Consider the following 27156-nt stretch of genomic DNA (forward strand, 5'->3'; position numbering starts at 1 on the left):
TCCAACCCAGACAAATAAAAGCTGAGAAATAGTATGGACAGCTACAAGCTTATTGATTCTATAAATAGATACTGGTCCCTCTTCTCTTCCCACCCTTGAAGTTTATAGGTGATAAGTTTGTTGTTGTTGTTGTTGTTGTTGTTTTTGCGGGGCAATGGGGGTTAAGTGACTTGCCCAGGGTCACACAACTAGTAAGTGTCAAGTGTCTGAGGCCGGATTTGAACTCAGGAACTCCTGAATCCAGTGCTTTATCCACTGCCCCACCTAGCCGCCCCTGGTAAGTTTTGGACAGAGTAAAAAATCCTCTCTGCTTTACTAGGCAAAGTATATGGAGCAGACCTAGTCATTCCAAGAGAGAGAGAGCATAGCCTTATTTGTGAGGATAGATTAAGTGGTTAGATCTGGAAGGGGCTTTGGGGCCCATCCAATGGTCCAATGCCCACATTTATAGAAGAAAAAACTGGTCACTTGCCCATTGTTTTATAGGGGCAGAGAGTTAGACAATCATAGAATATCAGCACTGGAAGGAACCTTAAAACACAGAAAGCCAGCCCTGGAAAAACCTTCAGGATATAGAACATGGAAAGTCAGCACTGGAAGCAACTTTGGGATACGGAATGTCAGAGCTGGAAATTGAAATATCAATCATAATAATAAGAATGATAACCGTTAGCATTTCTGTAGCATCAGTTTAAGGTTTGCAAAGCACTTTACAAGTACTATCTCATTTTCTCTTCACAATTATCCTTGGAAGAAGGTTGCTGTTTTATAAATTTATTATCCCTGCTTTACAAATGAGGAAAGTGAGGCAGACAGAAGTTAAATGACTTGCTCAAGGTCACATAGCTAGCAAGTATCTGAGGTGAAATTTGAACTTGGGTCTGCCTGATTCTAGGTCCAGTGATCAATCTATTGTGCCATCTAGCTATTTCTGATATCAGAGCTGGACAGGCCCTTAGAACATAGAATGTCAGAGCTAGAAAGTCCTTTAGAACATGGAATATAGAATTTCAGCACAGGAAGGAACCTTAGGGCATAAACTCAGGTCTTCCTGACTCCAAGTCCAAGGCCCTGTGGATCATATTTATTTAACATGCCCTCAATGGGAAGAAAAAGGACCAATGGGGGAAAGTTACAGAGAGATTGATTTCAGTGCAATATCAGCAAGAACTTTCTAACAGTTCGATTTGGCTCATAGTAGGACCAGCTGCTTCAGTGGGGAATGAGCTCCCAACACTGGAGTTGGCTAGATGACTCCCCAGTTAGGAATGCCTTAGAGAAGCTTCCTGAACTGGATGGGGATGGGAAAGGGGGCTGGGTGCTCCCTGAAGTCCCCTCCAGGGGCCCCTGGACATAGAAGTAAAAGGGATCTTAGAAACTACTTGGTTCTAACCCCTCGTTTTATAGATTAGAAACTGAAGCCTAAGAGAAGTGAAATGTGACTTGGTCACACAGGTAATAAGCATTAAAAGTGAGATTTGAACACAGGTCACAGGACCGCAGAATCAGTGTTCTTTGCACCGTGCCAAAGACACCTAGTGTTCTATGATCATACATGAGGTGGACTTTGAGATGAGTCTTTAAGGATGATGGGTCTAGTTTGGTGGGAAAGAACACCACCTCCCAAGAACCAATCAGAAATGAGAGAATGTGGCCTTTGACTTCCTTGCTGTCCCCAGTGATGGCGCCGAGGTACCGATCCCTAGCGATGGCACCCTTCACTGCTTGGGTAGAGTTACCCTCAGGGGACTCCTACCTAGCATGTTCTCAAGTTACTAGGCTGCATGTATCACCTGGCAGCTGGGGTACCAGATGCCACATCCCTTCAAATAAAGGTGCCAACCCACGGGTTTGTGAGGATGGGTTGGCCCAGAATAAGAATTCTCCGAGGAGAGAAACTCTTCTTGACAATGCGCCCTACCTAAGGCTCTTTCCTCGGTTCTCTCTCCTTTCTGTCTGTATTCTCTTTTCTGGAGCCAAGGCATGCAAGTTTGAATCTTGGACCTGCTCCTAAATATGAGATCTTGGACAAGTCCCTTAACTGAGACAGAGACCCAGGGAGTTTAGAGGACTCTCTCCTCGCTTCTAGAGTGGAGGCAGAAGGGGTTGGGTTAGATCTCTAAGGCTTCTTAGGCTCTAAACCCTATTATCCCATTCATTCCCTAGGGGGGAAAAAGTAGATGTGTATTCTTTCTGGTCAGAATACATTATTACGTTCTTTTTTTGGGGGGGGGGGAGGGCTCCTTTAGGATGATTTCTCTGACCTCTCAACTAGACATGATCTCTCTCCCATCATATCTCCTACCACTTTATATTCAGTATCATACTCTGCCTTGGGTTATAATTATTTACAGGTATGTCCTCTCTCCCTGAATGTAAACTCCAGAGTGCAGATAACAGCTTTTGTGCCTTTCTGTACAATGTGTCTTCCTTCTTTTTCCCCCTATCCCAACACCAAGGCCCAGTATAAAACTTAATAATAATAGCATTAATTTAGCATCTACTGTGTGTGCCAGGCACTGAATTAATGCTTTACAAATATTATATCATTTGATCTTCTCAATAATCCTGCGAGGTAGGTGCTACTATTATGTCAATTTTATAGTTGAGGAAACTGACACAGACAGAGGTTAAGTGACTTGTCCAGAGTCACACAGCTAGTAAGTGTCTGAAACTGGGTTTGAACTCTTCCTGACTCCAGGTCCAGTGTGCTAGTAAATGAGTTACCTAGATATCTACTTGGCTTTGCACATAGTAGGTTAGTTGATCAGTCAACCAACATTTATATAGCTTTACTATGTGCCTAGAATTTATTATTATTATTATTATTAGATGAGGCAATTGGTATTAAGTGACTTGCCCAGGGTCACACAGCTGGTAAGTGTTAAGTGTCTGAGGCCAGATTTGAACTCAGGTCCTCCTAACTCCAGGGTCAGTGCTCTATCCACTGTGCCTCCTAGCTGCCCCTTATGTGTCTAGAATTATGCTAAGCACTAGAGATACATAGAAAGTCAAAACAGTTCTTGCCTTCAAGGTGCTTTCATTCTAATGGGCGAGATGACATATAAATAATTAGGAACATATAAGGGGAAATCATCTCAGAAAGGAAAAGCATGGAGCTGAAGGGACCAGGAAAGCCCTTGTGAAGGAGATGGGATCAGATCTTTCTTGAAGGAAGTCAGTGAAGAAAAGTGGCAGAGGGGAGAGGGGAGAGCGTCTCAGGCATGTGGCACAGCCGATGCAAAGGCCCGGAGATGAGAGGTGAAGTGTTGTTATGTGAAAAACAGCAGGCAGGCCAAAGTTCATGCTGAGTAAATGTTTGCTGAATGAAACTCAAGAAACTGCAGACCAGGACATTGGACAATGAGATTCCCCATGATCCAAGGATGGATTCACTTGATTGAAGGCCCTTCCCATCTCCCTACCTGCACATCTCAGAGAGGTAACCATTTAAAATCAATCAGTCAGGTAGCATTTATTCAGCCCTTACTTTGTGCTCAATTCTATCCTGGGGGATTTGGAGGAGATAGAAGAAGGAAGATACATAGATCCTGTTCTCAGGGAACTTGCATTGTAGCCCAGGAGACTCCTCTAATAATGGTGAGACAATGAGTGTTTAATGAGGGGACCACCTGGTTGAGGCCTCTGGGAGGAGGAGGGGGGTGGTGTAGCAGAGGGAAGCATGGATGGGGAGTCCAGGGACCTGCTTCCTGATCCCAGATCTATCATTCACTTGGGCATATAACCTCACTTATCTGGATCTCAGCCTTCCCTTCTATAAAATAGACTCATTCACCCAACTCCTAGGGTTTTATAACCTTTACATTGTAAGCCGTTGTACACCTTACTACTACTACTACTACTACTACTACTACTACTACTACTACTACTACTACTACTACTTCTTCTTCTTCTTCTCCTTCTCCTTCTCCTTCTCCTTCTCCTTCTCCTTCTTCTTCTTCTTCTTCTTCTTCTTCTTCTTCTTCTTCTTCTTCTTCTTCTTCTTCTTCTTCTTCTTCTTCTTCTTCTTCTTCTTCTTCTTCTTCTTCTTCATCTCTTTCTAGCAAAATGAAGCACTTTGCTCCCTCTGTTTCTCCAGATCCACCTAGGAACTGAGTTAGGCTGCCTTTGGGTACCTGGCCAGGATTCTCTCTCTCTCTCCCTTATCTCTTTTCGCTGTGCCTCTGGCCTCCTCCCAGTGAAGGGTTTTATTACACTAGCTGGATATAGGAGGCCTCAACGAGGCTGTCTCCTCATTAACCCTCTGTTGACCATCTGTTCAGGGCCTACATATGGGTTCATCCCCCAGGACATGGACCCTTAGAATGCCAGTGAAGGAAGCACTTTCCAGAGTTCTGGAGCCCTATGCTCATTGTAGACATGTAGGCAGAAACTCCCAGGAAAGGCTTGGGAGTCTGAGGGCCAGTGAGATAATATGGGTAACTCTTTATAGTCACCAGGAGTATTATCATTTCTAGAGTCCTTTCACATATTTTGTTGTTGTTGTTGAGACATTTCAGTTGTATCTGACTCTTTGTGACTCCGTTTGGGGTTTTCTTGGCAAAGATACTGGAGTGATTTGTGATTTCCTTCTCCAGCTCATTTTACAGATGAGGAAACTGAGACAAATAGGGTTCAGTGACTTTCCCAGGATCACTTAACATATTTGTTATCTCATTTGGTCAAAGACATAATAGAAGAACTTAGAAACAGCCTTAAAAGAGAAAACTAAGGACTAAAAGAGACATAGAGTGTTTGAACATAGAACGTGGAATGTTGCAGGCAGAATGAACCTTAGAAATCAAGTCCAAGTGTATTGTTTTTATTTTTAAAATAAGCCTTATTGATGCCTTTTGTTTTTCATTCAGTTGTTTCTGGATAGTCTCCATACCCTACTCCCAGAAGTGAACCCTCCATTGTAACAAAAAAATAAGAATAATGATAATAATATGGAGAAAATTTATAGAGAGCTTTTAGTGCTTTATAATTATTATTTCTTTTGATCCTCACCACAAGACTACAAGGTAATTGTACCCTTATTACAGAAGAGGAAATTGAGGCTGAAAGTGACTCACCTAGGATGAGTAAGTGTCTGAGGCAGGTTTTGAACTCAGGTCTTCCCGACCCTAAATCCAGCATTCTATCAACCACCTTGCTGCTACAAAAACAGCCTCTGCCCCTCCAAAGTGGGAAAGGGAAAGGCAAGAGAGGAAAACAATCAGCCCTTATTAGCACAGTCCTTGGCCCATAGGAGGAACCTAAGACATGCTCATTGATAATTAATTTATTGAACCATGGAGGTAGCCAGGGAGCCTCAGGCATCATGGTCTTCAGACCCCAGGGGGAACATAACAAGGAGAGAGAAGTCCAAACTGGTGCTGAGAGAGGCTGCTCTCAGGACATGGAATGTTCTTATGCTTGGATCCCCTGGGTACAATTTCACCCCACACATAATGACCTCTTTTACAGAGGGGCCCCCAGCCTTGCTCAGGTTCACCTGATTGGCTTCTGACTTCTGGGGTCACAGGCAGAGAGGGAGGTGCCAAGCAGATGGAAAACTGAGAATTTCTAGCTTGGAAGGTTCTAGCTTTAGAAGTTTCCAAATGTGGGAGGCTGGAGAGGAGGGTCAGGGTAAATATAGCAGGTTGGATGGAAAAAACAAAACTAGATCCAAACCTCAGCCCCCAATCAACATAGGATGCTATACCCCTCAACAATCTGGCAACAGCTACAGAAAACTATAGGACAATTAGAGATAACCAAACACAATCGGGCACATAGGCCCAAACTCATAAAGGGACCCAGAACTATGCAGACAGGCCCTGCAAGGTGAAACTGAACAGTATAAAGTGAGCCTGGGACAGGAGGCAAATCCTACATTTCAGCAAGGGTGCCAATCCAAGCAATGCTTCTTGGGTGGTGGGTTCAAGGCTGTAGCCCACTTCTCTTCACTGGTGGCATGGGAAGGATGGCAAGAAGCATTTTAAAAGGAAAACTGGATATTATCTTTTGGAGGAATAGTTCTATATTCAACCCCCACCCCCCTGCTCATCACATAATAGGCCTCCACATTAGTGAAATAGTGAGGGGTTAGTATAAACGGGGCCTGTGGCAGCTAGATGAAGCAGTAGAAAGAGCACTTCAACTAGAGTCGGGAAGACCTGAGTCCAAATCCTATCTTAGATACTTGCTATGTGAGTTTCCTCAGCTGTAAAATGAGATTCATAATAATGGCACCTGCTTCACAGGGTTGTTGTGAGGTTCTAGTAAGATTATATGGGGCAGCTAGGTGGTGCAGTGGATAGAGCACTGGCTCTGGATTCAGGAGGACCTAAGTTCAAATTCGACCTCAGACACTTGATACTTACTAGCTGTGTCACCCTGGGCAAGTCACTTAACCCTCATTGCCCCGCCAAAAACCAAAAACCAAAAACAACAACAAAAAAGAATCTATGTAAAGTGTCTTGTAAGCCTTCAAGTGTTGCCTAAATTCTAGCTATTATTACTCTTATTGTCTCCCAGAGGTGGACCCCTATCTCTGACATATCTCAGCCTTTGACTATTCCTCAGCTAAGAACTCCTTTTAAAATTTACTTGAGGCCTGCTAGCAGTTCTCTTAGAACAAGGGTTAAGACCTGAGGACCCCAGAACTCTCCTTAATAAATGCTTGTTGATTGATTAGGATTAAAAGGACTTCCCAGAAGAATTACACAAGCTAGTCATTGTTGAAAGAACTTGGATTGTTCGTTTAGTCTGCTGTGGATTAACTGGAGACAGTCAAGTAGGCACTGAGGGGAAGGAGGAATGAGAAGCAGGGTAAGGCCCATCTGCTGAAATGACCCCTTCATAGCCATAGGTGAGGGCTTCTTAACCTGGGGTCCACTATTTCTTTTTTTTTAATTCCATCATTTTTCTATAGAATTGGTTTCCTTTGGAATTCTATGTGTTTTATTTTATATATTTAAAAACGTGACTCTAACAAAGGGGCCCAAAGGTTATACCAGACTGCTAAAGCAGCCCATATTACACAAAAAAGGGGAATAACCCCAATGTACAGGAAAAGGGTAGCAGAGAAACCCAACCCAGGAGCCTCAGACAGGATGGACTTAAGGCCAAGGTAGGAAGATTAAAAGAGGGAACTCAGGAGAGTCTTGCCAGGTTGGTGCCAGGTCTTGGTGCAACACTGGGCTGAGCCATGGCTGGGTCTCCTGGTGCCATCTTCACATCCTGCCAGAGAGCTGCTGTTGGGGCAGGGATGCTCACCTATTTATTTATTATTAATTTTTTTTTAGTGAGGCAATTGGGGTTAAGTGACTTGCCCAGGGTCACACAGCTAATAAGTGTTAAGTGTCTGAGGCCGGATTTGAACTCAGGTACTCCTGACTCCAAGGCCAGTGCTCTATCCACTGCGCATCTAGCTGCCCCTGATGCTCACCCATTTATAAAGAGGGCTGGGTTCTTGTCCAGCACAGGTGATTGGTTTTCTGAAGTTATACACAAGGGAAGCTAGGAAATTGGAACTTTCCAGCATGAAAGGAAGGAAATACAAGACACTATCCCTACCATTGAGGAGTTTCAGTCAAGTAGAAATGCAAGATACCAATGCAGACAACTAGAATACACAATATTACATGATAAATATAGACAGAATTGTGGAAACGGAAATCTTTGTGGGGTCCTTTGGGAAAATAGGCCAATTTATTCTCTAATAATTTCTCCTTGTTTCTTTGATTTCCTTTCACACTTAAGACTAATTGTGGAGGGCGGGTGAGTATGTACCCAATGGTCTTCTTCTTGAATCATTTTCACCCGCTTCTCATCAGAGCGGTCACCTGTGGCTTGGTTCTGTGCACCTCACTGTTCTCTTCATTCCAATGCTTTATGCCTTTAGTCTTGGCTCTCCACTGACCCCTCCATGACACTCTCCTTCCTCACACTTTCTTTGTTCTCATGGGAAGACTTTACTAACCTTGGCTGAATGCATCTCCTTTACCTCTGCATGTGGGAAGCATGTGGGAAGAGAAGATATAGAAGTGATAATAACATCACCCAATTCTATATCACTTAAGGATGGAAATAGCATTTTTCATATGGCTACTTTGTGAGGTAGATTGGTTCAATTAGAACCATTCTCCCCATTTGACAAATGAGAAATTGAAGGTTTGAACAGTGAATGACATAGAAATGTCAGGGATGGGCTTCAAAAACGCAAGTCTTCTTTGTAAATGTACTGTGACTATAATATGAACCACCTGTCCAGAAGGAGGAAACAGATATTGAGTTTAGGAAATAGGTCACAAACCTGACAAGGAAGCATTCTCTGTTAAGGACAGAGAACTTCAAGAATCTGGACAACTATGGCTTGAAGTCCTGTATTCCTGCCAATAGACTATTTTAAAGTCAGAGTTTGAAGGAGTCATTGAAATATAAGATGTGAAAAGTAGAAAGGAATCTGGAGGTTGAGTTTAACCCTCACATTTTCAGAGATAGAAATAGGTTCAGAAAAGGGAGATGACTTACCCAAGGTCACATAGTGAGTCAGGGGAAGAGCCAGGATTAGAACTTGCTATTTAGGAGATCCCTATTCTAAATTTCTCCCTGTTGAACTAGGACTGCCTTTCCTCAGCAATGTCCATCCAGTTTGGACCTTTCATCCTAAAGAACGAAAGCACTTAGCATGGTACCTGGCACACAGCAAGTGCTTAATAAATGCTTATTGATCGACTGTTGGCTATGTAAGGGGCATGGGGCTATGCATGTCAGGTAGCTGAAGGCACCATTATCTGGTGGAGAAGGAGAGGGAGAATGCCTAGGATGCTTGTGAGAAGATGTAGGATATCCTACAGGATGAGAGCAGCTATGGAGTTCTAGTGCCCGACCATACAGACCAGGGAGCCATCCGCTTGCCTTTCACCTCTCCCCTTGCTCCCGTACAATCCATTTACAAATGACTCTTTGTACGCAGCCTTTCCTGAGCTCCAGGAAAAGATGCTCCGGAGAGGACTAACTCAGGCAAATTGAATAGAGAACCTATCGAGATTGTACAAAGTAAGATCCCCTATAAGAACACTAGGATACTTGGTAGGCAAGTAGAGGTGGGGGATGGGGTGGCCAGCTCCACTGCTGGACCCCTTTGGCTATGAGCATGTTCTTCTCTCATGCCCCAAACCCGCCCTTCCATTAGTACTGTTTCTGCCTTTAAGAATCACAGACGTCTGCTCCTTATTATTTGAAGAGAGATACCGTGGCCCCCTTGAGTCTTTTCTTCTCCGGGCCAAAAAGCCCTTGTATGTCTCACATGGCCTTGTCTCCAGGTCTCTCACCAGCCTGATTTCTCTCCCATGGATGTGCCTTAGCTTGTCTATAGCCTTCCTAAAATGTAGTCCTGAGAAACGGACAAAGTCCTTGCAGTGTAAGGAGTCAGGTCAAGAGAACTGAGCTGGGAGGTCAAGATGACCTCCCCAAGCAGGGGATGAGGCAATGGGGCAGTGTGTTCAGGACCTAGCACTCCTTCTCTCCCTGCCAGAAAAAAGCAGTGCCACACCCACCCCAGGTTTCTCTTCCCTTCTGTCTACCCCCAACAGTCCAATGTCCTGCCCATGGGCACTGTGTTTATCTCTCCTCAGACATATACTGGGTCCATCTTGGTGGCTGTGAACCCCTACCAGCTCCTCCCCATCTATTCACCGGAACAGATACGCCAATACACCAACAAAAAGATTGGAGAGATGCCACCGCACATCTTCGCCATTGCTGATAATTGCTACTTCAACATGAAACGGAACAGCCGAGACCAATGCTGCATTATCAGGTGGGCCTGAGGCGAAGGAAAGAAAGGAAGCAAGCACAGTCATAGAACTATAGAATGTTAGAGCTGGATGGGGCCTTGGGGCATAGAATGTAGAATTTCAGTAGGGAGGAATTCTAGAACTTAGAACTTTGGAACTGAATCAGAGCCTTAGAACATAAATTGTAGAGTCTAAAGAGATCTTAGAGATCAAGTAGTTCAATCCCTTCATTTTACAAAGAAGGAAAACAGGGAAGGAAGAAGAGAGGGAAAGAAACTTGACTATTACCGAGGAGTATGTTGGTAAATATTTAACAACCAGCTCTCTAAAAGAAAAATATACTCAACATTATATTAAGTTTAATCTGTATAATTAACATATTCTCTATCACTTTCTTAAGTCTAAACAATAAACAAAAGAATAAATCAAGCCCTGATTTGTAGCATTTTCCCATTTCTGAGGTATAAATGCTCACGACAAAAATTTAATAATCAACTCTCTTTTTTTTCTTTTGGGGCAATGAGGGTTAAGTGACTTGCTCAGAGTTACACAGCTAGTAAGTCTCAAGTGTCTGAGACTGGATTTGAACTCAGGTACTCCTGAATCCAGGGCCAGTGCTCTATCCACTGCTTCACGACCCCTTTGGGGGTTTTTCTTGGCAAACTGGAGTGGTTTGCCATTTCCTTCTCTATCTCCTTTTGTTTTTGTTTCTTTTTTGCAGGGCAATGAGGGTTAAGTGACTTGCCCAGGGTCACATAGCTAGTAAGTGTCAAGTGTCTTAGGCCAGATTTGAACTCAGGTACTCCTGAATCTAGGGCCAGTGCTCTATCCACTGCTCCACCTAGCTGCCCCCATCCATCTCCTTTTACAGATGAGAAAACTGAGGCAAACAGGTTTAAGTGACTTGCCCAGGGTCACACAACTAGGAAATGTCTGAGGCTATATTTGAACTCATGAAGATGAGTCTTCCTGACTCCAGGCTCCATTCACTGTGCCACCTAGCTGCTCATTTATTAAGTATCTATGATTTGCCAAGCTTTTTGCTTCAATCAGAGATAAAGTTCCTGTCCTCAAGCAGCTTATAATCTAGTAATGATCATAAGACAGGAAAACAAATAATAACTATGCTACTAGAGTAATAGAAGAATTAGAGGTATACAACAGTAATAGGAGATCAGATAAAGGCAAGGTAGCTCCCATCAGGAAATGTCCATCCCTGATCTTCAGCAGTGTAGAAGATTGAGTCAGTGTTGGGCTAGATGGGGAAAACTATTCCCCAGTCAGTAGTGTGGGGCCCTAAGGCAGGGGTTAGAGAGATTTTGTTCTGGGATACCATGTAACTAGAATTCTAAGATTCTATGACTAATTCTAGAATTCTCTCCTTCTGGGCTTCTCCAATTCTATGACTCTCAGATCCTTTGATTCTATCTATACTTCTAGGTTTCTAAGATTCTCACAACCAGGAGCCTATATTTTAGAAATATAATTCTGTCATTGTAAGATTTGGGAATTCTTTGAACCTATGATTCTAGTCTATTCTTTTAAAATTGAATAATTTTGAGTCTATGATTTTTTTTACCATGATACTATAGTTATAGAATTGTATAACTCTTCTTCTGTGATTCTGACTCCTGGATCTATAATTCTGTGATCTGAATATTCTAGGATTCTATAATTATAATTTCATGATTCAATGACTATGTGTGAACTATCTTACAGGGGGCAGTTGGGTGGTACAGTGGATAAAACACCGGCCCTGGATTCAGGAGGACCTGAGTTCAAATCTTACCTCAGACACTTGACACTTACTAGCTGTGTGACCCTGGGCAAGTCACTTAACCCTCATTGCCCTACCAAAAAACAAACAAAACAAAACTATCTTATAACTAAAATTCTAGAATTTTATTATTCTGTGACTGCAAGATTCCATTGCTATGACTCTATCATTTCTGGATTTTATGTCTGTGATGTTGGGATTCCCAATACTTGATAACTCGACTGTTCTAATAGTATGATTATAAGCTTCTATCACTATGATTTTGTACTTCTAAATTCTCTGACTAGGATTCCAGGATCCTGCAATTCTATGCCCACTCTTACTGTATAATTAGAAGAACCTGTAACTATAATTCTAAGATCCTAGAATTGATTTTAGAATTCTAAGAAGGTAGCACTAGCATAACATGCTAGTGTGGGTCTGGCATTTTACGAGTCTATGCATATGAATGTTTGCTTCTAAGACATGATAAATGTGATTCTAATTATTTGTTGACTGTGAGCCTAGCATCCTAGGAGTATTATCATGCCACAATTCTAAGATTCTAGAAGGATGATCCTATCATTCAAAGATTTCACGGCCCTTAGCTTTTGGCTTTGTGATGCTGAGAGTCTAGGGTTGCATGAACACTAGCTCACATCTATTTCATTCCTTACTGACTAGTGGCGAATCTGGGGCTGGGAAGACTGAGAGCACCAAGCTGATCCTTCAGTTCCTGGCAGCCATCAGTGGGCAGCATTCCTGGATTGAGCAGCAAGTGCTGGAAGCTAATCCCATCCTGGAAGGTAGGCTGGGCTTTAGGGATCTCTGTGAGAGAGGACAGATTGGGTGTGGGGGGAAGGAAGGGTCTAAGAGTGGCCTAAGAGTTTGTGAGTCAAGGGCAATGAGAAGATGTGATCTAACAGCAACATCTAGAGGAATCAGGAAGCCAAGGTTACCCTCAGGGGATGTTTGGGAGGTCCTGTGATTTTTCACATCAACATTGATTTCCAGTCCCCCACCCCCTCTATTACCAGCACATTGTCCTCTGGCACTTAGCAAGGGATGGGCAAAAGGAAGTCATTTTTGGAGACTGAAGTCCTGAGGAGCATTGTTACAGAGTAGAAAGAAAACTCACCAATGGTCAGAGGACTGGCCTTGTAACCTCCTTCTGCTCACTAGCTGTGTGATGTTAAGTTAGTCACCTCCTATTTCTGGGTAATAATGTCTATTTCTATAAAAAGAAACTCAGTGATTGCTAAAGTCTCTTCCAGTTCTAACAATGAAAATGAGTGAACTGAGGGCAGAGGCCACCTGGTAACTAGATTTTGATCAAATCTTTAAGACATCCAATCAGTGAGTATTTGTGGAGCACACACTTTTTGTCCACCCCTGTTTTACGCGCTGTGCATGACCAGAGAAGGTGAAGACACAGTCCCTTATTGTTAAGTCAAGAAGCCAACAGGAAACAACCCACAGGAAACAACCAGTGAAGATTATAAAATGGTGTAAATAAATGCTGTGTTGTATGGGCTCTTCAGCCCTGCAGGAGAGAGAGAGAGAGAGAGAGAGAGAGAGAGAGAGAGAGAGAGAGAGAGAGAGAGAGAGAGAGAGAGAGAGAGAGAGAGAGAGAGAAGACAAGGGAAGGGAAGACAAGGGGAAGGAAGGGGAGGGAAGGGGAGGGGAAGGGAGGGGAAGATAGACTCAGTGTTGAGAACAGGGGCTTAGTCTGGTGGGGATGGTCCAAGAAGTCTTGCTGTAGGAGTGGGTACACCTTGAAGGACAGGTAGACTTTGGAGAGGCTAGTACAAGCAAAAAGAAAAGGCTGGGCTGTGGAAATAATAGCTCACATTCAAGAGCTCAAAGAGGTACGGGGGAATCATAGAAAGCTTCCTGGTGGAAAGGACACGTGAGCTGGGCCTGGAAAGATCTCAGCAGGCAGAGATAGAAGAGCAAACATTTAGGCAAAGGGACCACCTTGAAGGTGAGGATGAAAGAGAGAGGAAGGCCAGATTGATGAGTGGAGAATGACCTTATATGTTTGGATTCATCTACCATTCCCAAGGCTACCACCATAGCTAACCTCCCTGTGAGTCTCTGCCTTCTAGCTCTCTGCATCCAACTGCTCCTGTTCACATGTCCTTTCCCAAAAGGCCATTCTCATACTATCCCTCTCCTACTTCTATAATTCCCTTTCTCCACAGCTGAATGTTTAAGCTTGGCCTTCAAGGCTCTCCCTAGTCTGTCCCTTTCCAACTTTTCCCCATGGTTCTCCTATGTACAACCCTTTACTGCAGCCACATTGGGTTAGTCACCTTTCCTGAACACTCCTCATACTTCTTTGTCTTGGTGCCTTTACTTATTTTGTTCTGAAGTGTTCTCCCCAACCCTTTCCATTTCTGCATGTCTAGTTCCTACCTATCCTTAACGACCCATTTGCAACATTCCTTCCTCTGGGAAGCCTTCTCTGGTTCCCACCGTGCAGAAGTGATCTCTCCCTCCTCAGAATTCTCATGCCTCTTTCTCTGTTCTCTTATGCCCCTAATCCCATTATTGGGAAGTGCATCAACATCCTCTTTAATAAGAAAGGAGTCACTAAGTGGAGCAAGACCTTTCTAGAGTGTAGAAACCACCTTCCTCCCAACACCCTGGAAGTAACTAAGAGTGAGGCAGACACTGCTGGATTGTAGAGAAGAGGATGGGGATAATAGTCCAACCTGACTGTGAATCTGAAGGGTTTAGACAAACACATGTGCAAGAGTGGGGCATCTTCTGAGCTCTAATTCAGGGTCTAGAGATAGTTTAAAGTGCTTCTAGGGGCAGCTAAGTGGCACAGTGGGTAAGAGCACCAGCCCTGGAGTCAGGAGGACCTGAGTTCTAATCTAACCTCAGACACTTGACAATCACTAGCTGTGTGACCCAGGGCAAGTCACTTAACCCTGATTGCCTTGGGAAAAAATGCTTCTAGCTAAATCAGAGAGATAGAGGATAACATTTAGAGATAAAGACTCAGAGTTACAGATGAGGGCTTATTACCAAGGATGTGGACTCAGTCCAGGGATGGGCAGGGGTGTGTGTCTATTTATTGCATATAGGAGGGGTGCTACCTCCTAGGACTGGAAATCTAAGTGAAATTAATGGTCAGGGACCCCATGGTTGAGGCTAGCCTGGAAAAAGGTCCTTTCAAAGGCAGCATTGGCCTCAGTTGTATGTCTGGGGCGGGTGGGTCTTTGGGGATCTCTCTGCAGCTTTGGCAACGCAAAGACTATCCGCAATGACAACTCCAGCCGATTTGGGAAGTATATTGATATCCACTTTAACAAGAGAGGAGCCATCGAGGGGGCCAAGATTGAGCAGTACCTCTTGGAGAAGTCTCGTGTCTGCAGACAGGTGGGACCAGGCTTAGGATGCATTGTCGGGCCAGGCTGGCCATTTTGGGGTCCCATCAGTGGAGTCAGGGACCCCCAGGGTGACCCGTCCTGTGAGTCAGCCTTCCTTCAAGTCTCCACTAAAAGCCCATCTTTTACAAGAAGCTTTTACCAATCCTCTTTAATTTTAGGATCTTCCTTCTGTTCATTATTTTAATTTAGCCTACATATAGCTTGCAGGTGCAGAGTTGTTTGCAGATTGTCTCCCCTGGGATCTCTTTGAGAACAGTGACTGTTTTTTTACTTTATATTCCCAATACTTAGCACAGTGCCTTGTGGCACATAGTAGGCACTTAATAAATGCTACTTGACTAAGTCCTTGCCTGCTGGGCCTTAAAGAAGCAGGGAGCTTAAAGACTCACCCAAAGCTATCTCCCTCAGTTAACTTGCTGCCCTACATTAAGTATTTATACTTATATATAACCAATAAATGCCTACTATGTGCCAGGTACTGTGCTTAGCACTAGGGATACTCTGCTGCTCACTACTGGTTGGACTTTGGATGGGTCTCTCTGGACCCCAGTTTCTTCTCTAAAAAATCAGGAAATTGAAACTGGTTTCCATTCAGCATGCCTTCTAGCTGTAAATCCTAGGATCTGTCCTGGGGCCAGTCCTGCACAGTAGGGGCTTTATAGCTTTTGGTTCGGTGGTTCAGGGGAAGGAACATGGAGCTGGGATAAACAGGTAGAGCTGGTCTCTAGTTCCAGCCCTGTTACTAACTCAGTATGTGAAGAACCCCCTTGTCCAAAGACTCAGGCTGCCGGCTCTGATCACAGCAGCAGGCAATAAGGGAGGCATGGGGATGGCTGTGTCCAGCAGGTAGACAACGTTTCTTCAGGGATTGCTATCTGCATCTCCCATCAGCCTAATTAGTCTAGGATTCAGTGATGTTACTAGGCCATTCGGAGGCTAGCTTTTCTTCCTTTGGGGGTCTCTGATGTTGTTCCTTCTATCTTCATCACCCAAGCAGGCTATCCATCGTCCCTCCAGCCTTCTCTGGCAGTGGGCATGGAGGGGGAAAAGAGAATGAGGACTTTTTAAGCACAAGACCAGACCTCTTTCTCACTCTGACCAGAGTTTAGCAAGCCCCCACCCCAAACCTGCTAACCTTTGTTTCAGTCCCTAATTGTCTCCTCTCTCCTTGTCTCCCACTCCATCACCCTTTCTGTCTCTCCCTTCCTGTCTTTTCCTCTATCATTCCTCCTTTCTCTCTCATCTTCTCCTCCTTCTCCAGGCTCCAGATGAGCGGAATTACCATGTTTTCTACTGTATGCTTGAGGGTATGACTGTAGACCAGAAGAAGAAATTGGGCCTGGGCCAAGCCACCGACTACAACTATCTGGCCATGGTAAGAGCTGTAGATGGGCAGCCAGGGCCCCTCTATCAGGCACCAGGAATATCTCCCAGCTCCTAGGGAAATAGCTCCTTTGGGAATGGAAGTGGGTCAGTTTGAGTCAGGACATAAGTGATGATGATGATGGCAGATATTTATATAACACTCAAAAGTTTTCAAAGTCCTTTATATATGTGATCAGCACAATAACCCCATGAGAACTAAGTGCGATTATTAGCCCCATATTACAGATGAAGAAAGTGAGTTGCTTAGGGTTACATAGCCACTAAATGTGTGGGGCAGAATTTTAACTCAGGTCTTTCTGTTACCAAGGCTACTTTATTTACTGTGCCACCCAAGTGCCTAGTCCCATCTCCTTATTTTAGTGGTGAGTAAGCTGAGGTCCTAGACAGCTAGGTGGCACAGTGGATAGAGAACTAGGCCTAGAGTCAGGCAGAACTGAGTTCAAATCCAGCCTCAGACACTTACTAGCTGTGTGACCATGGGAAAGTCACTTAACCTCTGTCTACCCCAGTTTTCTCATATACAAAATATATTTGATATGAATAAAAAATTAAAAATAAAAATTTATAAAGCACTTTCCAAACTTTAGAGTACGATAGAAATATTAGCTATTATTAAAAACATGTTATTAACCAGAAGGGATTGTTATAGTACCTTAAGATCAGTGGTTATTACTCTGTCTAATCTGTGAGAAAGGAAAAATATTTAGAGGTTAGAAATGGGAGTTGGCAGGGCTGAGCCTGTAGCAAATGGCCTGATAACTTTGACATGAGTCATCATGACAGAGAGACACCCAACATTTAGGCTGTGGCATCCTTTTGCTAGCAACTGGATCTTCCCAGCCCTAGCCTCACACTAGTCCGTGTGTCCGCAGGGCAACTGCACCACCTGTGATGGCCGAGATGACAGCAAGGAATATGCCAATATCCGCTCTGCCATGAAAGTGCTAATGTTCACTGACACAGAGAACTGGGAAATCTCCAAGCTCCTGGCTTCTATTTTGCACATGGGCAATCTCAAGTATGAAGGTAAAGGACAGGAGAATCTGGGTTTTAGACTGGAAACTATGCCACTGACTTGCTGTGTGACCTTGGGCAAGTCACTTGCTTTCTCTGGGTCTCATTCTCCTCATCTGTAAAATGAGGGGATATAATGAAATACTCTCCAGGGTCTTTCTTGGCTCTAAAATTCTGTGTTTAATTAATTTCCCCTTTCCAGCTCTGGTAGTGTATATTCTAACAAACTCTTCTTATATTTACATTTTATGTTCTCAGTTGTGTTTTTTCTCCCACCTCTGACATTCTATGTCCTATGGTCCCTTCCATTTCTAACATAATTCTGTGATTATTATTCGCCACCAAAGGTGCCCTGAAAAGGACTGTAGCCTCAGAGTGAGATATGAAAATCACCTGCCCATCCCTCCCCTTCCCACCCCCCATCTTCTTCACCTTATGGTCACAGAAACTAAAATATAACGCTTGAAGCTTTGTTTCTTTGAAGGAATCCTATCCTCGAAAATGCAAATACTTCTGGGAGATAGGATTCATTTGGGCAATTCACAAGATGCAGTGCTTGGCTCTCATTTTTCTCCGGACAGGAGTCAGACCTCAGGGCTTGTCAGAGGCCAGAAGCCTTTGTCCCAAGGTCCTTTTTCAGGAGAGGTTTCAAAAGGCTGCATAAGGCTTATATAGCATACACTCAATCCTGGGAAAGGAAACCTGCTTCATCACTGTCTTTCTCCCATTTTAAAAAACATTTTTTAAAGTAATAAACATTTTATTTATAGTTTTGAGTTCTAATTTTTATCCCTCCTTCCCTCTCTCTCCTCTCCACTCTCTGAGGTGGTAAGCAATGAGATATGGGTTATATGTACGATTATGTACAACATTCCCACATTAGTAATTTTGTACAAGAAAACTTGAATAAAAGAAAAAATGGAAAAAAGTGAAAAATAGCCTGCTTCAGTCTGTGTTTCATCAATATCAGTTCTTTCTCTGGAGGTGCATAGTATGTTTCATCCATAGTCCTTTGGGATTGTCTTGGATCATTGTATTGCTGAGAATAGTTAAGTCATTCATAGTTCTTCATCGAACAATATTGTTGTCTGTGCACAATGTTCTCCTCTTTCTGCTCTCTTCACTATACGTTAGTTCATATGTGTCTTTCCAGGACTTTCTGAAGTCATCCTGCTTGTCATTTCTTATAGCACAATAATATTTCATCACCATAATATGCCTCAGCTTGTTTAGCCATTCCCCAATGGATGGGCATTCCTTTGATTACCAATTCTTAGCCACCACAAAAAGAGCTGCTATAAATATTTTTGTATAAATAGGTCTTTTTCTCTTTTGGGGGGAATGTCTTTGGGATATAAACCTAGCAGTGGTATTGCTGGATCAAAGGGTAAGCACAGTTTTTCCATTTTTAAGAGACTACTATTTGCAAGGTATGGTGCTAGGTGCTACAAATACAAAATCAGCTCATCACGCACCTGTTATGTACTGGACATTGTGTTAGGCATTAGGGATACAGTCCCAGACCTCAGGGCGCTTACATTCTAACAGGGGAGACTCAGTGTGTACATGTACAAAAACAGATATGAAGTAGGTACGAGGTAACATTGGAGTGGAAGGCATGAGTTACTGGTGGGGGGTAGGAAAGACCTTCTGCAGTAAGTGAAATTTGAGCTAAGTCTAGAAGGAAACTAGGCATTGCAAGGAGCAGAGGTGATGAGGGATGGCACTGAAGGGATGGCATATAGGGAAAAGACTGCTAGATTAAATGTCAAAGGATTTGGGTTTGAATCCCAAGTCTGTCATCTCCTTTACTTTGGGCAGGTCACCTGACCTATCTAGGCCTTGACTGGCTCATCTTAAAACGAGAGAGGTGGGCTAGATCAGGGCTTCTTAAACCTTTTGCATTCAGGACCCCTTTTGGGCAAAATTTTTTTATATGACTCCATGATGGTATACACTGTGCAAAGTGCATGTGTTGTGTGTTGAGAACCAAGGCTGTAGTGACCCCCACATTCAGTTATGCGGCTCACAATTTAAGAAACTTTGGGCTAGGTTACTTCTAAGGTCTCTGGTGAGTATTTAAGGGAGGATTCAAATTCAAGTTTGCTTGAATCCAAGCCTAATGTTATGTCCACAGTACCACCTCAGTGCCACCTCAGTGCTTAAAATCTCTTTGGTGGGGGGTAGGTACACACAAATAAGTAGGATACAAGGTAGAAAGTGGTCAGGACAAAGGAGAACCCAGGGAAATCACTCTAGGAGAATTTGGAGCGTGTACTACAATGACTCTGGAGTCAGAGGACCTGAACTCAAACCTCAGATCTGATACTTACTACCTGTGTGACCTTGGACAAGTCACTTCACCAAATGAGAGAGTTGGACCCAAAGGCTTCTCAAGTCCCTTCCAAAATGCACAATTTATGATCCTAAGATCATTTCATCAGGTGCGACCTGATGAAGAAGAGGATTTTGATAGGCAAAGAGACATGGAGGGAATCTGTTTCTGGGCAACGGGGGAGATCTCCAGTGGTGCTTTCCTCATCCTCGTGGAACTGTCTGACTTCCTGCCTTTGTTCCCTCTGCAGCCAGAACATTTGAAAACCTGGATGCTTGTGAGGTCTCTTCTCTCCTCCTTAGCCACAACTGCATCTCTTCTTGAGGTAAGTCCAGAAGTTGATGTTCCTCATGGAGTGGGGGGGGAGCATTTCTGTTAATTTGGGGGGGGGAGGGATCTGGCAGCAGGGAGGGAAGAAAGGAAGAGAGAAGGATGGGGGCTACTTTAGGTTAGTGAAAGCAGCAACCAACAAGCAAGTCAGAAATCTTTGAAACGAGTACAGCCCCAATTTTATGCAAAACATTTTGTAAACCTTAAATAAATACTATTATTACTACGACGACGATGATGTTATTCTTGTTCCTTTTCAAGTATGCATTAGGTTAGGTGACCAATGAAGTCCCCTCCAGATCTAAGAATCTGTGTTTGTGAGGGGTTTTTTAAACTATTTTTTTTGTGTGTGAGGCAATTGGGGTTAAGTGACTTGCCTAGAGTCACACAGCTAGTAAGTGTGTCAAGTGTTTGAGGTGAGATTTGAACTCAGGTCCTCCTGAATCCAGGGCTGGTGCTCTATCCACTGTGCCACCTAGCTGCCCCTGTGAGTTTTTTTCCATCATGCTTCCAGGTTCATCCTCCAGATCTGATGAATTGCCTTACCAGCCGAACCATCATCACAAGAGGGGAAACTGTCTCTACCCCACTAAGCAAGGAGCAAGCTCTGGATGTCAGAGATGCTTTTGTCAAGGTAAGGTTTCCAAAGGAGGGGGCAGGGAGACTAGGTCAATGAGTCTCACACATGTGGAGACTTGCCAGGAATTGTCTTTCATTTTTATTCATCAGGATGTTGCTAAGAAAAGAATTTCTGTTGAGTTGTGAAATGAACTAAATGATTGCTGAGTTCCCTAAAATAATATTCTAAGCTTAACAAACACCAAATAAAGTGAATATTTCTATACATAATATAGACCTGGAAAAGATTGTACATGAAGTCACAAATCTCTTTTTGTTTTTTGTTTTTTGGGTTTTTTTTGTGAGGCAATTGGGGTTAAGTGACTTGCCGAAGGTCACACAACTAGTAAATGTCAAGTGTCTGAGGCCAGATTTGAACTCAGGTCCTCCTGACTCCAGGGCCAGTGCTCTATCCACTGCGCCACCTAGCTGCCCCCACAAATTTCTATTAAATATAACCTTATGTTTTCTTTCTAGTATAGGAATTCAATACGTAACTTTCAAAGCTGTCCAGCTTGTCAGGGTTCCCTTTCATCCTTCCTTCTTTTCTCCTCTCTATACTTAACATAGCTGTTTCAATGAATCCCTTTTATTTCTTTTCCTTTTAAGGTGTCTTTTAATTTTGTGATTCTGAAGAAGAGTCAGGGAGCAAACTCTTATCTGAATAATTGTCTATATAAGTGACAAAGGAGACAGAATATTGGACATGGAATCAGGAAGAACTGGGTTCAGATTCTACCCCTCACACTTACAAACTGTATGACCCTGGGCAAGTCACTTAGCGCTTTTCCTAAAGCATGTCTTGTCATATCAACTTTCCTCCTTTGCCACTCACCACTCAATAACTTTCAGTGGGTCCCAATTAGCTCCCTGTATCTCATGATCTAGCATTAGACCACCAGAGAGAAATAAATTCCTTTTGTTGCTTCTTCAAATAGACTACTCATAACTCCAAAGGCTCTCCATCAGCAGTGTGCCAGTAAATGTTTAACAACTGGCTCTCTGGGAAAATAAAAATGTGCTCTGGATACACTTTTAGGTTTAATCTGCATTATTAATATTTCTCCATCACTGACAATTAATAAAAACAAAAAAATCAAGCCCTGAATTGTAGCATCTGTTGATGTTCAAGGTGAAAATGTTCAGACTGGGGGCAGCTAGGTGGCGCAGTGGATAGAGCACCAGCCCTGGATTCAGAAGGACCTGAGTTCAAATCCGGCCTCAGACACTTAATACTAGCTGTGTGACCCTGGGCAAGTCACTTAACCCCAATTGCCTCACACACACACACACACACACACACACACAGAAATGTTCAGACTGAAAATTTAACAGTTGCCTTTTGTTAGCTGGTTTGATCTGGCTCCAGCACACACTGCTCTCAGTCCTCTTCTATTTTACACTGCCCAGAGGGGAATATTTCAGTGACCTTGAGGAGTCAAGGTTGGCAAAGGGAATATATAATTCAGAGAATCTCAGAGTAGGAAAGGATAACAGAGGTCACCTAGTACATTCCCTACCTGAACAGGAATTTCCTTTATAACATCCTTCCAAAGTGGTCTCCTTGAACACTATCTGTGATATGAAATTCATGACTTGAAAGTCCGTCATTCCATTGTGGGACAGCTCAGATGCTTAGGAAGTTCCTACCAAAATTGAAATCTGCCTTCCCATAACTTCCCTTTATTGTCCCTAGTTCTAGGACACTTTGTGCTTTACTCTAATGGCCTTTGAGAAGCCAGGGTCATGTTCATGCCACACTGAGTCATTGGGTGGGAATGGGGAACTTAGGCCCCTTTTGTGTTAAGGCCCCTTCTAAAATGCAGTTTCTACCTTTTAGGTAGCAAAAAGTTGGACGCAAAGTGGGTATCCATCCGTTAAGGGGATAGCAGAAGCAATTGTGGTGCATGAAAGTAATAGAATACTAGAGTACTGTAACAAATTATAACAAGCAGAGCCAGGAGAATAGTCTATTCAGTGAAAGTAAATGAAAACAACACTGAAGGAAGCCCCACTTAGACGAACTGCAGCAACCAGAATGGATAATGAAATCCACATCTCTCCTCTCAGTAGTTAGGGGAGAGACGATGGGAGTGGAATGTTGTATGTGTTCTCTGTCACTGTTTTGTGTCTAAAGCTGAAGCTTTAAATACTTTGCCTACATAATGATAAGACAGGACTCATTGGAAAAGACCCTGATTTGGGGGAAAGATTGAAGGGAAAAGGAAAAGGGGGTGGCAGAGGATGAAAAGGTAAGATAGTGTCATGGAAGCAACAGACATGAGCTTAGACAGACTTAGGGAGACAGCGGAGGACAGAAGGACCTGGTGTGCTATGGTCCGTGGGGGTCACAAAGAGTAGGACACGACTGAATGACTGACCAACAACCACTGTTTTTCTGAATTGTTTTTCTTTGTTAGAGAGGAGAGTTCGATGTGGATGTATCAGTGAATAATTGTGTTCTACAAAACAGAAGCATCAATAGAATAGATTTTTTAAAAAATGTGGTGCCTGGAATTGAATGCAAAACAAAACAAGACTAAACAAACAGGCAGCATGGCAAATAAATAGAACGCTTGAGTTGAAGTCAGGGAGACTTAGGTTCAAATCCCACCATAGACACTTGGAAACTGTGTGACTCTGGGAAAGTCACTTAACTGATCTGTGCCTCAGTTTCTTTATTTGTAAGATTAAGATAATAGTAGAACTTACTCTCCGGGGTTATTGTTAGGTTCAGATGAGACAGTAAATGTAAAGCACTTTGCAAACCTTAAACATGTAAAGCATGATGATATGTGTGAATTGTTGCTATTGTTACTATTATTAAATACTGTAACCTAATTGCTTTTTGACCTTTTTTGTGTGTCTTTTTCTGGAGTACTGCAAGGGGGTTAATGAGTGGGGAATGTCTCTCCTACCCACCACCAGGAACAGCAATAGTAACTTACAGCAAAAACACTTGGCAGGAGAAGACATGTGCTTATAAATGACCTGAAAGGGGAGTTCAGGGACATCATTACTAAACTCCAAATCCTTGTGTAGAGGTGGTGGGATTTTGAAGTTCCTAGGCAGGGTAAGCACTGAATATAGCATTCTATTAGAAATGAGAGATTTTCATGCTGCCTCTCCAAAGTATCTGAGTTCACATGGAACAGGTCCCATATCTTGGGGACTTGAGTCTTTGACCCCTAGGGGTCAAGTTCTCTTCCTTTGGCTCATTTGGCTCACCTGAACTAATCTAGAAAGATTTCCAAAATAAAGCTTCATTTCAGCATGTTCTAGGGTGTCCCAAATATGTGTGGTCAGGCCCTACATGGACAGCATACAATATGTTTATTGAGGATAAGACAACCTTTATTTCACCCCTAAAGAAAAGGGAGACAGAAGGATTCACATTTGCCCATGAACAGATATAGAAACACAAAGTATTCAAACAGTCCATCAGCATCCCCCCTCTCCCACCTTCTCCTTCCCACTGGAAGTGAACTAACTTGAGATTGCTACTGGGGCCATCCTCCATCATTCTGGTATCTCTTTCCTTTATTTTTTCTTTTTTTCAGGACAATGAGGGTTAAGTGACTTGCCCAGGGTCACACAGTTAGTAAGTGTCAAGTATCTGAGGCCGAATTTGAACTCAGGTCCTCCTGAATCCAGGGCTGGTGCTTTATCCACTGCCCCACCTAGCTGCCCCCCACCTCATCTCTCTTTCCTACAGAGTTCTACACACTCTTTCCAGGACTCATAATACCACCCTGTGGTTTATATACCCCCCCGCAAGGGAAAGATACTTTGGAAGTTGCTATACAAAAGACCCCCTTCTCATCAGACATGAAGTGTCCAAGTAACTTCATGGCTTCCCTCTCTAGGTAGGCCATTGGGTAGGAACCTTGTGGACTCTCCCCTTCTCTAAGGAGCAGGGGTGCATTAGGAAATATTATCACTCTGAAAGGTTCAGTGCCTGAACTCTCAAATTAAGGAGCTCTTGAACTTGGAATCACTCATGAGGCGTTACTCATGAGACAGTTCTCAGAGACATCATTGCCAAGAAAATCTCTCTTCTCCACCAGAATGGTAGCTAGATTCAGTGCTTACCCTCCCTGGGGATTTCAAAATCCCACCTCTACTACTTGAAGTTTGGGGTCCAATAAGAATAATTTTTAAGTAAGTATTCCTCTTTCAGGGCATGTACAAGCACATGTCTCCTGCCATGTGATTGTGTTATAAGCTGCCATTGATGCTTTTGGAGATGAGTAGGTGAGACATTCCCCACTCCCTATCCCTTTTGTCGTACTCTGGAAGAAGGTACAAGAGAAAGGTCAACAAACACCATCAGCTGACTTTTACAGGTCACTAGGAGTGGCTGATTCAGCCAATTACTATGAGTTCCCTATGTCCCATCAGCTTGATTGGGGGACCTCTTCCATTTGATCAGACACTAACAATGGACCTTCCCCCGTACAGTCATCAAATTGACTGGAGATCTCCTCGCTTTGCTCAGGGTTCCCCCGATCAACCCTTTTTACATTATTATTACTCTTTTGTGTTCTGACCAAGGAAGAAGATAGTGAGACTCTCTTCTCGAGACATGAGGCCTCTGTAGCATGTGTATAAATATAAGACCCAAGGATCCCAAGAGTTTTTTAAAATCCAGGTTATTTTTCAGGGAATTTACGGGAGGCTCTTTGTGTGGATTGTGGACAAGATCAATGCTGCAATTTATAGACCTCCAACCCAAGGAGTCAAAAATACACGAAGATCAATTGGTCTTTTGGACATCTTTGGCTTTGAAAACTTTACTGTAAACAGGTACAGTATGAAGCACAGTCCCTGTCTTCAAAATGGCTTGAAGTCTATTTGGGTAGTTGGGCAATCAAGGTTCACAAGCTGTGAGATTTCAGGATCAAGACAGAATATCAACAGCATCTAAATTCTGTACTTGGACTGATCATTAGGAGTCTGCAAAGTTGCCCCTTTCACACCCACATTTCTAATTGCTATTCTCCTGCTGTGCGACTGTCTGTCTACAGATTTCAGTTCATAAGGCCAGCCCTCAAGAAGTTGTTCATTTGTTTGCAATTAGGATAAGGGGCCAATAAAGAAATAAATTAAAAAATAAAAGTAAAATAACATAATAAAACTAAAAATCATTTTAAGATAAGAAAATAAACAAATAAATTACAATAAATTAAATAACAATAAAAATAAAAAGATAATGGTTTTCTGAATTCAACTAAAATTTTTAAATTAATCAATTAAAAATTGATCCTTGAGATTTTGATCTTGTAGTCAGTTAATATGCACGTATTAAGTGACTATTGTGTGTTGTCAATTTTGCTAAGCACTGAAGATACAAAGAAAGGCAAAAGATATGAATTCGAAGTTTGAATGACTAGAATTCTTAGACATGTGGATAAATGAGATTGAATATTAGCAGGCTTTCCCCTTTAACCCTTCATTTAAAAAAAATAGCCTACAAGTAGAACTCTTTATTGAAACAATGTCCAGAGCACTGGCTTCCTCATCCATTGTTTCAAATAAGCATTTAGAGACATATATCAAGTTGGGATAGGGAAAGTAGGGAAGGGAAGGATGCGTGGTTTAGATTAAATACATTCTCAGCCCTCCATGACCCCATAATTTAGCACAGAAAGAAAATGCTTAGCATAGATACAATACGCAATATCATGTTCGATTCGATTCTAATTGTATAATATTCCCCTTCCTGTACTCTCTGCCTTCCAACCAAGCTGCCTTTCCATCTCCTACCTCATACCCTTGCTCCATGCATGGGATAAACTCAGTCCTCAGTTCTCTTCAGTGCTCAGCTCAATTGCCTCCTTCTAATTGTAGCCTTTCCTAGTATACCCAGCATCTAGTACTTTCCCTTCACAATCACCTTGTATCTATTTTTAAAAATCTATATACCCAACTATGTACATGTTGTCTCCCACAGCTAGATTGTAAATTCCTTGAGGGTGAGGACTGTTTTAGCTTTTTTCTTTGTATCCCGCAGACATAACATAATACCTGGCACATAGTAGATTGTTGGTTAATGAAAGCAGAGGATACCAAGATAAAAACTAAAGTGCCTGCTCTCAGGTAACCTAAATCAGGGCTTCTTAAACTCTTTCTACAGTCTACCCCTTTTTGCCTGAAAAATTTTTACTTGACCCCAGGTATATAGGTATATAAAATAGGTATATATAACCTTTTACCATTGCCAAATTTTTCACAACCCCCACATTCAGTTACTTGACATCTTACGGGGTCTCGAGCCACAGTTTAAGAAGCTAGGACCTAAATGACAAATACATTAAACGAATACAAAAGGGGCAGCTAGGTGGCACAGTGGATAAAGCACCAGTCCTGGGTTCAGGAGTACCTGAGTTCAAATTCGGCCTCAGACCATTGACACACTTACTAGTTGGGTGACCCTGGGCAAGTCATTAACCCCAATTGCCTTACAAAAAAGAATACAAAAAAATTGATCCTGACAGTTGCATTAAGAGGGATGGCATATTCAGTTCA

At 42.9% G+C, this 27156-nt stretch overlaps 1 protein-coding gene across 1 annotated transcript in view; it reads left to right on the forward strand.

Annotated features, from left to right (window-relative positions):
- MYO7A (myosin VIIA) overlaps nt 1-27156 on the forward strand; it is a 185590-nt gene that overhangs the window by 50776 nt on the left and 107658 nt on the right. The window contains 10 exon segments of the mRNA XM_043994596.1: nt 7750-7767; nt 9627-9811; nt 12229-12354; nt 14793-14934; nt 16207-16320; nt 17204-17357; nt 19931-19965; nt 19967-20005; nt 20525-20644; nt 25292-25434. Coding sequence (XP_043850531.1) covers nt 7750-7767; nt 9627-9811; nt 12229-12354; nt 14793-14934; nt 16207-16320; nt 17204-17357; nt 19931-19965; nt 19967-20005; nt 20525-20644; nt 25292-25434 — 1076 coding nt within the window.

This window comes from Dromiciops gliroides, chromosome 3 (assembly GCF_019393635.1).
Source record: "Dromiciops gliroides isolate mDroGli1 chromosome 3, mDroGli1.pri, whole genome shotgun sequence".
NCBI classification, from domain to species: Eukaryota; Metazoa; Chordata; class Mammalia; order Microbiotheria; family Microbiotheriidae; genus Dromiciops; species Dromiciops gliroides.